General features: G+C 38.8%; 1 protein-coding gene across 1 annotated transcript in view; it reads right to left on the minus strand.

The window, feature by feature from the left end:
* Positions 1-7,432: 7,432 nt before the first annotated feature.
* The window catches only part of LOC127620363 (collagen alpha-1(IX) chain-like), a 54,779-nt gene continuing 50,036 nt past the window's right edge, over positions 7,433-12,175 (minus strand). The window contains exons 36-39 of the mRNA XM_052093574.1: positions 12,057-12,111; positions 10,698-10,892; positions 8,356-8,433; positions 7,433-8,150 (exon numbers count right to left, since the gene is read on the minus strand). Coding sequence (XP_051949534.1) covers positions 7,951-8,150; positions 8,356-8,433; positions 10,698-10,892; positions 12,057-12,111 — 528 coding nt within the window. The 3' untranslated portion in view covers positions 7,433-7,950. The remainder of the gene's footprint in view (positions 8,151-8,355; positions 8,434-10,697; positions 10,893-12,056; positions 12,112-12,175) is intronic.

Below are 12,175 nucleotides of genomic sequence, written 5' to 3' on the forward strand. Positions count from 1 at the left end.
ACAACAAAATATGCATCAGTTACATGAATTAGAGTGCCTTTAATTACAAAGATCAATGCATATTTAACAAGTGAACAGAAGTCTCAATTCAACATAGACAACAAAGGCATCTTGTGGACAATTTTGTAACTACATTGTAAAGAGTATGGACGAAAACCAATCCATGTGCTAAAATTGGGCTACTTTTTGTGTTTTGCAATAGTAAACAAAAATAAAATGTGAAAGGTTTAAAATTGCACAAAAACATAAATAACATATGCAGTATGTTTAGAGTTATTAACATGGCATTGATAATTAGCATTTCCTAATTTTTCCTAATCTTTTTGATTTAGAATTTTGAATAGCTTATATTTTATGAATTTATTCAAGAATGTATTAATGTATTTTCAGGTTTATCTCTAATAAATGAACATGCAGAACTATATATACATATATATATATATATAAACATGGGACAATGGCTGTTCCGAGGACAGCAGTTCTCGAGTCAACAGTACACTGATCCGAGTACAGCAGCTCTCGAGTCAACAGTTAATTGAGTCGATCACAGCAGCTTTCGAGTCAACAGTACACTGATCCGAGTACAGCAGCTCTCGAGTCAACAGTACACTGATCCGAGTATAGCAGCTTTCGAGTCAACAGTACACTGATCCGAGTACAGCAGCTCTCAAGTCAACAGTTAATTGAGTCGATCACAGCAGCTTTCGAGTCAACAGTACACTGATCCGAGTACAGCAGCTCTCGAGTCAACAGTACACTGATCTGAGGACAGCAGTTCTCGAGTCAAGAGTACACTAATCCGAGGACAGCAGCTCTCGAGTCAACAGTACACTGATCCGAGGACAGCAGTTCTCGAGTCAACAGTACACTGATCTGAGGACAGCAGTTCTCGAGTCAACAGTACACTGATCTGAGTATAGCAGCTCTCGAGTCAACAGTACATTGAGTCGATCACAGCAGCTCTCGAGCCAACAGTACACTGATCCGAGGACAGCAGTTCTCGAGTCAACAGTACACTGATCTGAGGACAGCAGTTCTCGAGTCAACAGTACACTGATCTGAGTATAGCAGCTCTCGAGTCAACAGTACATTGAGTCGATAACAGCAGCTCTCGAGCCAACAGTACACTGATCCGAGGACAGCAGTTCTCGAGTCAAGAGTACACTAATCCGAGTATAGCAGCTCTCGAGTCAACAGTACACTGATCCGAAGACAGCAGTTCTAGAGTCAACAGTACACTGATCTGAGGACAGCTGTTCCCGAGTCAACAGCTCCCTGTTCGTGGTACGAACCACATAGCGACCACGAGGAGGTTACCCCATGTGACTCTAACCTCCCTAGCAATCAGGCCAATTTGGTTGCTTAGGAGACCTGGCTGGAGTCACTCAGCACGCCTTGGATTTGAACCAGCAGTGGTAGTCGGTGTCTTTACTCGCTGAGCTACTCAGTTTGCGAGTCACCAGTACACTGAAATTAGAATCGCCTCTTTTGGACATCAGTGAGCAGCTGATGAGCATGCATGAACCGAGGACTTGAATGAGTGGGTGAAGTATAAAAAAACTTTATATTAAGGTTGTAAACGTTAACATTTGTTAATGCATTTGTTATTATGAAGTAACAATAAACAATATATTTTTACAGCATTTATTAATCTTTGTTAATGTTAATTGTTGGTTTATTATGCATTAATGTTAGAAACAAAACTTAATTTGAACAATTATTATTTTCAAATAAAAAAATCGATTTTTTTTTTTGTTTTTTTTTTGTTTTGTGAATTCTGGAAAATCTGCGGTTGCAAAATGTTTTTTTTTATTATTAATAAAAAATATTTTTTAATAAATATTTCTTAATTCGCAACAAAATTAAATACAAAAGTATATAAAAAATAATTTATTACAAGCAGCAAATAGTATAAGTATATACTAAAAAAGTATACGGTTATTATGTCTGTTTGGAGCTTGTCATTTGTTATCTCCATCCATTTTCGTTTGACGGAAATGAGAAGCAGTTGCTAGATTCTTCAAGTGTTTCTTCATGGCGGTAGGTGAAACAACACATTTCCGCCACCTGCTGGACTGGAGCGTTAACGCAGAATTAATGAATAAATACGTAATAATCATTTTAAATACTCATGATGAAGCCGGTTTCGGTACCCGGGTAAGTTTAATTTATTTTACATCCTTTTATATTCTAAACTCATGTTTTTTTTTTTTTCTCCATAGGGTCATTTTTTTTTTTGCTAACAATGAACTCTAGTCTGTTAGTCTGTCTTGTTATGTCTCTTGAATCACATTTCAATGACACTGTCCATTTTTGGTTGGGTGGTTTATTATTGGTCATGTCTTTCAGAAATTTTGTGTCACAAATAGCATTCCTGCTGGATTGTTTTTGCAGTTTTCTCCCTTGTGTGCCAATTAAAGCTGTTGAATCAAAGAGACTCCTTCAAAACACACTCTACCCACCCCCAAACACAGATGCAATTTATCTTAAACACTGACAGTGTTGAAGCATCAATGAGAAGGTCAAGAATAGATTTATACCTTTGAGTTTAGCTTGATTGAAATCATGAAATTCAAGGAAAAGGAATTTTTCAACCTAAAGGTGCACTCAGTGATTTTTTTCCTCATTAAAAAAGTTTAACTCTTAAAGACATGAATTGTAATTTTGCAATATATGTAGGGAATCATGACCAAAAAAAATCACTATTCACAATCAGCTACTTAGATTAAGCCAGTGGTATTTTACTGGTCATGTGATTCAAACATGGCAGCCCCCATGAGAGGGACCCTTTGCATGTAGATTAAAACAGTATTCATAAGGTTAATGATATGACTGGAGACTTAATCGCATGTGAGTGTTCATGATTTTATACACATGTTTCAAAATCACAATTAATTTCTTTAGGGTTGAAAATTTGTATTGAAGAAAAAATTACTGAGTCCACCTTTAAGATCTGTTCTTTGAAGAGTTTTTAGTTTTAGCCTCATTAAAGGTGTTGTAAGTGATATACAACTATATTTTGGAAACTAGCCAGTCCGAAACATTTTTGCCTGTCAATCATTTTGCGTGTTTAAAGGTGCAGTATGTAAGATTCAGAAACACTTGTTGTTAATGACACCTGTGGCCGTTAAGTGAACTGCAGCCAGCTACTCTTGTGCTCGTGCACACACTCCATAGGGCATCAACCAAAACAATGATGTAATGTACAAAGATACTAAACGTTGACTTACGGTTCAGCATGTAAGACATTTCTAAAGAAAATTGATGTAGTGCAGAATCAGGCACTTAGAATATGCTGTGGAGCTTTCAGAACATCTTCAGTAGCAGCTTTTGATGACAACAGCTCTCCTGGTGTTTTGGGTATCATTAAAGGGGCACAAGGATGTATATCCTACCAAGTCTGTGTTTGATGAATGCTGGGAGCATACTCGAGGCAACAGCCAAATTCTTGGATGGATAGGGACTAGATTAGCCCAGTCAATGGGATTGGACCATAGTAATTACCAAACTGTGCCAATGCCCAAAATTCCACCATGTTTTTTTTTTTTCCCAATGCCAATAGACATTAATTTACTCCAAGAAAATATGAAAAATTAGCTATTCTCAGAATAATACATTGTACATCAGTACACGGAACATAAGAACAGCAACACAATGCATATCTTTACAGATGGATCAGAAGATCCAATCACAGAGAAAACTGGAGCCAACGTTTTTGTACCAAAATATCAGGTATCTATCAGAAAGAGAATATCAGACAACTTATCTGTATTTACTGCGGAATTAGCTGCATTTAACATTGCTCTTCAGTAGGTGGAGGATATGAATGTTGAGAGATGAGTTATATGTACAGATTCTCTGAAAAGCCTGCAATCTGGCCATTCTGATAGTAGACAAGATATTATATTTGAAATCGTGCAATTATTACATAGGTTAAGCAACTGAGGTTTTTCCATCACATTTCTTTGGGTTCCTGCACATTTAGGAGTGGAGGTAAATGAGTTTGCAGATACACTTGCAAAGAACTCACTTAAATGCTGTAATGTAGACATTGCCATCAATATATGTAAATCAGAAGTCAAGACTTATATTTGTAAAGTGGTAAATAACATCTAACAAAATCTATGGGAAAGAGAGTTAAAGGGGAGGAATCTGTATAAAATTCAGAAAAATTTTGGAACAGGAGATCTTACTTCTGTATTAAGAAGAAAGGACAATTCAATAATTAACAGACTTCGAATAGGACACACAGGTTTGAATGCTAATTTACATAAAATCAATAAGCGTCCCACAGGAATGTGCAGTAAGTGTAATGAGCTAGAATCAGTTGAACTCATCCTTATACATTTTACAGCATATTACAATGAAAGGCAAGAAATGCAGGCAAAGTTGCAGGAAATTAAGATTAATATTATGTCTCTAGAAACTCTTCTGGATAAAAAGCATGGGAGAATATGCAGTTTTGGGCTTTTTAAAAGTACAGGAATTGAGCCTAGAATATCGTTTTTTTTTTTAAAGTATATATAGTGTTATACACGCAGAAGAATTGAAACAATATGAATTGAAACAATATGATTTTCAACATTTGCAATCCTGGAATTGTTCCATGACATAAATCAAACGTCCCAGGCATCCTAATTGGTCAGAAAGGCCCCTCTGCACAACCTCCTGAACTTCCATACAGAGTTAAAGCAGACTTCTCTTTGAACGGTTTCCAAAAGACCATCAGATTAGCACGACTCGAATACTAAGACATTTTATCTTAATCCCGGAACATTTTACACAGTCACAGTACTTTATTTATTTAGCCTTCTAAAATTTACAGAATGCATTTAAATCCACGATTTATACAAGACCTAGTAACCTAGTTTATCGGTAATCCTGACAATTGCTTTGAACTGTGGTAACTTGTATATCTGACAAATGAATGATTATAGCCTGATATACCTCTTTAAAATGTGTGTAAAGTTTCATCAATGTTGTATAACCCATGAATTAACCAGTATTATTTTGTAACCAGGGTTTTTCATGTTTTGTTACCTCATGGTATAATATCCATAAAAAAATGTCATGTTTAGTATGTAAGCATTCACTGGCGTATGCAGAGAAACGTGATGACAACGAATATCATGTCTCTTGTACCATTCTCAAGATATAAAAGTTCATGATTAAATATGCACTATTTTTGAGTGGGAGATTTGTAAGACTGTAACAAAGGACCATAAAATCAACTGTTTGAAAGGACAGCCCAGTCGACCATGTGACTCTGAAAAGGGGATGTGGCCAATTTCAGTTCAAATATTTCCAAACAGGAAGAACACACTCTCTTCTCTCTCTTGAGAGGCTCTTCAGGGTCTCCTCCTCTCTTCTGCCTGCACGTGCTTCATTTGGTCGGTTCGCTGACTGCCAGGTCCATGCCATGACAGCCCGAGAAATTTCGTCACTCTCTACTGTTCACACACCCATGAGAAGGCTTCGCTTCAAAGCCAAAGTTATCATTCATACAGACAATAACTTCGACCTTACAAACATCGACGGAATGAACTTTAGACCAAGAGCCATCATGTGTTTGTCTTTAAACTATTATTTATATTGTCAATTATTTATACTCCTCCTATCCATTGAACTGTGTTACACTGGCCGCCAACCGCGAGGGGAGAAGGGGCTCCTAACCGACCGCCTGGAGCGGGAGAACCACTGCCAGGGGCGGAGGAGGCGCCTACCAGCCGCCGAAACACGGCACAGTCTGAGACCGCCGACCGCAAGCGGGGAGGGGCTCGCTGCCGACCGCCTGGAGTGGGAGAACCGCTGCCAGGGGCGGGGAAGGTGCGTCGGTCGTCCGTTAGAGGGTGGAGGAGTTACCGAGGAACAAGCTAGCCGAATTCCTCTCTCTCTCCCACTGCCACTCCGTGTTGGCCTTTTCCCTCTCGTTTAAATTTTACAGTATTTTTTTGGGGGGTACTACACTTTTACAGGAAGTACACCCCCCCATTTTTAATATTTCTGTTTCCCTCCCCTTGTCCCCTCCCTCATCCAGGTAGACGGGGATGACCTGCCGGCAGCCGGGCGAAAGGCACGCCCCTCCCCAGGAAAATGGGGGGGGCACGTCATGCCGGGAGCTCCCCTGCCTGAGAGAACGAGGGAGGAATGTGACAGGGCAGAGGGCGGGGCGGGGTCGTGATTATACACACCTGGTCCCTTATCAGGCTAATTGAGAGGGATAAAGACAGATTGCGGACGACTGAGATCGTTTACGGACATGTCCATCGTGTGTGTGTGTGTTTGTCTTTTGTTTAATTTTCTCATTAAACTATTATTTATATTGTCAAGCCAGTTCTCACCTCCTCCTTTCCATTGAACTGCGTTACAATGTGTTATTGTAGTTTAGCTAAAATGACACAGATTAATCCTTATGGCACTATATTTCACATGATTTACAGTTATGTAAGCTTACCTGTCCAATAAGAAGAACGGCAATTCTGGGTCTGTTTTCCCCAAAACCTAATGAATGTCCCTCCAGGAATCAAATGCCCTGCTGATGTTCACTCTAGTTTTCGCTCGACCATGATCACATTCCCACTTAGCCAGATGGGATTCAGTAGATAAATGTTTTTTTTGGCTTACTCTGAGTTTATGTAGGAGTCTGTATTTTTGCTGGGAGCCGGCCGTTTGCTGGATTCAATCTCTAAGGTAACGTTACCTAGTGTTGCAGTTGAATAGCGGAAGAGGTGTGATTACTGTCTGAGGCAAGGCTCTTGGAAGCACGCATAAACTTCACATCCTTTGGATATTCCCGGCAAAAGCGACCTGCTGGTACACTTTATATTACTGGGTTGTTAATGTAAATACTCCTGTTATGAAGTGTGTAACAATATGTTCTTCAATGGTTCAGTGTTGGATTTATAGGTTTGGATGCTTCAGTCCTTCAAAATAGTCTAATTGAAAATGAAAGAAGAAATTCAAATAGGGCCATATATTTAGGGTCATTCATAGTTTTTACATTGCAACATTATTTTCATTTCTATCAGTTTAGTTAATGAATATGTCAAAAATTTATGAACTGAATTAAAGTTAAAACATGAAGTGCTAATAAAAGTGCCAACTTCATTAAGGATTAGTTCCTTTTTTTAAGTTTATAATTATAATTACTTTGATTGATCTTCAAAGGTCTGGCTTTCATTCACTTGCATTGTATGAACCTACAGAGATGAAATACTCTTCTAAAAATCTTTGTTTGTGTTCTACAGAAGAAAGTCAGTCAAACACATCTGGGTTGGAATGAAGGTGAGTAAATGATGAGAACATCCATTTTTGGGTGAACTATCCCTTGTGTGACTCAAAACTACACCCTTATTGGTGTTGAGAGCAATATGTTATTAGAGTTTGAAGTCAGGACAAATAAAAACTTTTACACAGGTAGCATGGTGGTGAAAAGCTTTTATTTCAAGCTGCGCTATTGTGGAGTTGGTGTAGCTTAATTTCTGGCACCATGACTAAAATCAGTCTTTACAATCACATTTTAAAAAAAAAAATAACATGCAAAAATTTACTCGTATGACACTTTGTGGTCTGCAAATTGGTTCAGCATTGGTAGAAAATGGTTCATAATTTCTAATTATATTATCATATTTCCTAGTGGCCCAAAATTTTTATTTCCTATTATTTTATTTCCTTGTCTGCAAAACCCCTTTAAACCCTCTGAAAGATCAAACACACTTTTTCTATATTTTCTTCCCTTCCATTCTAGTTTATGTACAAGGCACAATAACCACATGAATTGTATCCATCATTAAAACTGCATCCATATGTATGTCTCTATACAACTGCTTGTTTGTTTACTCGTTTTCGCCATGGTACCATGTGAAGTCTCTTCGAGTTTATCGGAAAATGACAGCCTCTGTGTTCCCGATGATTGTGATGAAGGTTTCTAGGAGGTTTTTATGTTTCCGTTCATGGACCCTTGATGTTCACTGACTTTTTCCCACCAACCATATAAAGCGGTTGAGGCCTGAAGCAGGTTGAAGGATCACAGAGACCGGGGGTACCCGGGGGTCCTCTTGTGCCAGGGGTACCATGGGTTCCAGGTATACCTGCTTCTCCTCTGGCACCGTTGGCACCATCTTTACCAATGCCAGGTTTGCCAGCTGGTCCTGTTTTATAAAATCATGATGACATCACAGTGACGTAATTTTGTTGTGTATAAAAATTCATAGAAGTATGCCAAAAATCGTGCAAAGGCCTTTATGCATTTTTAGATATGCGCAATCAAACATAGTGGCCCACAGATTTTTTTTGGGGGGCCCTGTATGCATTCAAGTGGTGCTAAAATCTGTTTTGAGGTTTGAGGTTTTGTACCTTGTGGTCCGGGTTCTCCCGGAATTCCTGGAATTCCAATTCCATTATTTCCCTTATCCCCTTTTAGACCTGCGTCGCCTTCACAAACACATGAAAAAAGTATTAGACACAAATTATATCACATTAATGTTGCATTAATGTGTACGATTATAATACCATGGCTCTGAATAATTACCATATTCATTTATCATGATATTTAGGCCGAAGGTACTTCAAAGAATGCCATTATATATGAAGAAAAAAAATTGTATTACTATGGTACTATGCCCAAAAAATGGTAGTAGTCCCATGGTCCTTTTTGATCATTTGCTGTTGTCAAACACATCTTCTGTAATGCATATATCACCTGGTAAAGTCTTACCCCATTGGAATTTAGTAACTTTTGTTTTATGCTAAAAACGAGACAAGTTGCCAATGGGGTAAGAAAATAATTACATTTCTAATATATTCTTATAATAGCTTAAGCAATTTTGCTTCTCAAGTGAAACAAGACAAAAATACTGAGTGAAAATTATGTTTCCAGTGTACATTTGAAGGTATTATGACCCTCAGATATCACAACTTGTAAAAGACTGTTGCTGTGATACACAGTCAAAAAGGCTGCTAGGCATGAGTGTTTAGCAAATGTTAGACAACTTAATTTTTTTCTGGAGCAGGGCTAATTTTCTCCCCAATTTGGCATGCCCAATTCCCAATGCACTCTAAGTCCTTGTGGCGTAGTGACTCACCTCAATCCGCATTGTTGCGGCCACGAGGATGGTAACCCAACGTTACTCTACCCACCCTAGCAACCGGGCCAATTTGGTGGTGGAGGACGAATCTCAGTTGCCTCCGCATCTGAGAATGTCAGTCCGCATATCTTATCATGTGGCTTTTTGAGCATGCTACCGCGGAGAACTAGCGTGAGAGGAGGCTTCACGCTATTCCCTGCGACATCCACGCACAACTCACCACGCGCCCCACTGAGAGCGAGTACCACATTGTAGCGGCCACGAGGAGGGTAACCCAACGTGACTCTACCCACCCTAGCAACCGGGCCAATTTGGTTGCTTAGGATGCCTGGCTGGAGTCAAGACTCCAACTTATATTATTAATCATCAATTAACATCCTAATCTTCTCAGAGGTTCGGATGTTTTCCCATGTAATATTTGAGGTAGACGGAGATGCTGAAGGGGTTTCAGAATCCTCCTGTTATTGCTTCTCAATCTCTGTCTCATAAGCAAGTGTAGCATTCCTTCTTGGGTCGGCAGTAATTAGCAGCGGCTGAACTCGCTGTACAACAAACTCCATTTAGGAGGACAAAATAAAAGTAATGCTAATCTTTCTGGAGTCTGTTACCCTTGAATGACCGTGCCAAAAGCAACCGATAATGGTAATCAATGTGTTCGAAGTTTTAGCCTCTAAATTCCGCCTGGGGAAAAATCTAACTATGAAAGAAGCGATTATTGCTTAAAGAGAGCTGATTCTTGCAAAGGTAATCAGTTTTGAACATGACATGATATTAAGGACATTTAGCAAATGCTCTTAATATGATATGGCTACTAGCTAAATAGACATTTAATGGTGAAGTGTATCGTGTTTTTTCACCACTAGTGTTACCAAACGGAATAACAAAATAATAATGACGATTTATTTTACTCTGCACATTAAGCTGGGATAGGAGAAAGTATTTTAGCAATGAAAGAATTACATACTTTGCCTTAAAAAAATAAAATAAAAATGCTAATAAACATAAAAAAAGACTCACTAATAGAGCGCAACAGTCTGGCTCTAAAAATTCCATTCATTTTCTCCATAGGGGCACTTACTTTTAACAATCATTTACAAACCTTTAAATTCATAGTGCCGAGGCTGTTAATCCATGGTACATGCATCAGCTGAAGCCATCAGTCTGTGTTATTTTAACTTAATGTTTAGTTGCGGAATTCCTGGTGAAGAACTACACTATCCATGATGCTGAAGAGAGATCCACCAATCAGAGAATCATGGCAAAAAACTCTGGCCAAAGAGCTCAAACTTCAATGATGCATTGCGAATGATGCAATCCAGTCTCCCTACACTCTCAAAAACTACTTGTAAATAATTTGTAAATATCTGAACATTTTGCAATACAATTAAAATGTATTGTTTCTATACATATGATCAGCAACTTTAACCAACAAGTTTAATATTTTTATAGTTTTATTTCAATTATGTCATTCACAGTGCTTCATGGGATTGTAGTTCATTCCCTCATTAAAGACATCAAGTACACATTCTGATACCTGGAATGGTAACGCACAGTTTGGAAATATTAAGGCAAGCTTGATATTCATATAAAAAAAAAAAAATCAACTTGTACCTTTGGCTCCTGGTTTTCCAGGAAGGCCATAGTATCCTGGATGCCCCTTGGGGCCCACGGGACCTTTTGGTCCAGCCTCTCCTGCAGCCCCTGCTGGTCCGGGGGGTCCAGGTGGCCCCACGGGTCCTGGAGTTCCAGGAGCCCCAAGAGGTAGAGGCTTCTTGGCCAGTTCTTTTTTATAGGCATCTAAATGTTCTGTTAAGCAGAGCAAAATATGTCATAATTTGTGATGCATTATAAAAGGACATAAACCTGATGCTTTTCAATAGGTTAAAGGGATAGTTCTGCGAAAAATGAAAATTATGTCATCGAGTATTCAGCCTCATGTCGTTCCAAACCTGTTTGATGTTCTTTTTTCCCTAGTACAACTATTTTGAAGAATGTTCATGCTGTTTTACCAGGGGCTGTCGAGCTCATAAAAAGTGTGTGTGGGGTGGGGGGAGGGGGTTACTTGCCGATTGTTGAGATCTGAGAACGTTTTTGAATATTGACTTAAAGTCTGTTCTTTACACAAAGCTATCATATGGCTTCAAAAGACTTTTAGGGGTATGGACTACTTTTATGGTGCTTTCTGGATCTTGACAGCCCCTATGAGAAAGAGGAGCTACAGGTGCTGATGATTGTCCAGAACTGCCAGGCCATGAGGGTCTGACTGTCCCACCGGGGCCAGAGGTATGGAGGGGGAGAGAGGACTGATGGGACACCCTGGTCCCAGAGGTCTACCTGTCTACCTGCACCCTATGTAAACAGTCCCTTTTCTGGTATTCTTGCCCATATCATGCAATAGTTACATGGATTACTGTATTGGCACTGTCAATTTTTGCTATACTTTTTATTATTTCCTTGGATCTATGCTTTCTAAGCAGATTGTATTTTAGAGTTTATCCCAATAGCAATGCCTTGCCCCATTGACTTGCATTGTAAGTTCATTATGTTAAATGCAAATTTTGCAGTAAAAAACACGTTTTAAAAGCTAATAAATGAGTCAAAATTATTTTGGCGTTAATTTAAAGGACTGAACCTGGAAAATTCTAATATTTTAAAAATTAAAATTATAATAGTTTATAGAGATCCATAGCTTAGCCCATGGGTGCATCTTTGGGTCCAGCCTACATGTATTCCTGGTGGCTTCAAAAGACTTGGAATATTGTGCAATTTTATGGTACTTTGTAGATCTTGACAGCCGCTAATCACTATGCTTTATTTGTATGGAAATGAGCAGCGGGAACATTCTTCAAAATTGTAGAACGAAAGTCATACATGTCTGGAACAACATGAGGGTGAGTAAATGATGCCAGAATTTGAATACTGGAGTGAAGTATTCCTAAATATATAAATACATTTAAAAAAATGCCATGCCTTCAACAATAGCTGAACACATTTCACGAATCTTCTCGTCACTCGTTTTGGGGCCCTTGAAAACAAACCCACAACACAAAAAATCAGCAACAAACACACAGCATTTCTGAAACAAACCT

Source organism: Xyrauchen texanus, chromosome 26 (genome assembly GCF_025860055.1).
Source record: "Xyrauchen texanus isolate HMW12.3.18 chromosome 26, RBS_HiC_50CHRs, whole genome shotgun sequence".
Taxonomy (NCBI): Eukaryota; Metazoa; Chordata; class Actinopteri; order Cypriniformes; family Catostomidae; genus Xyrauchen; species Xyrauchen texanus.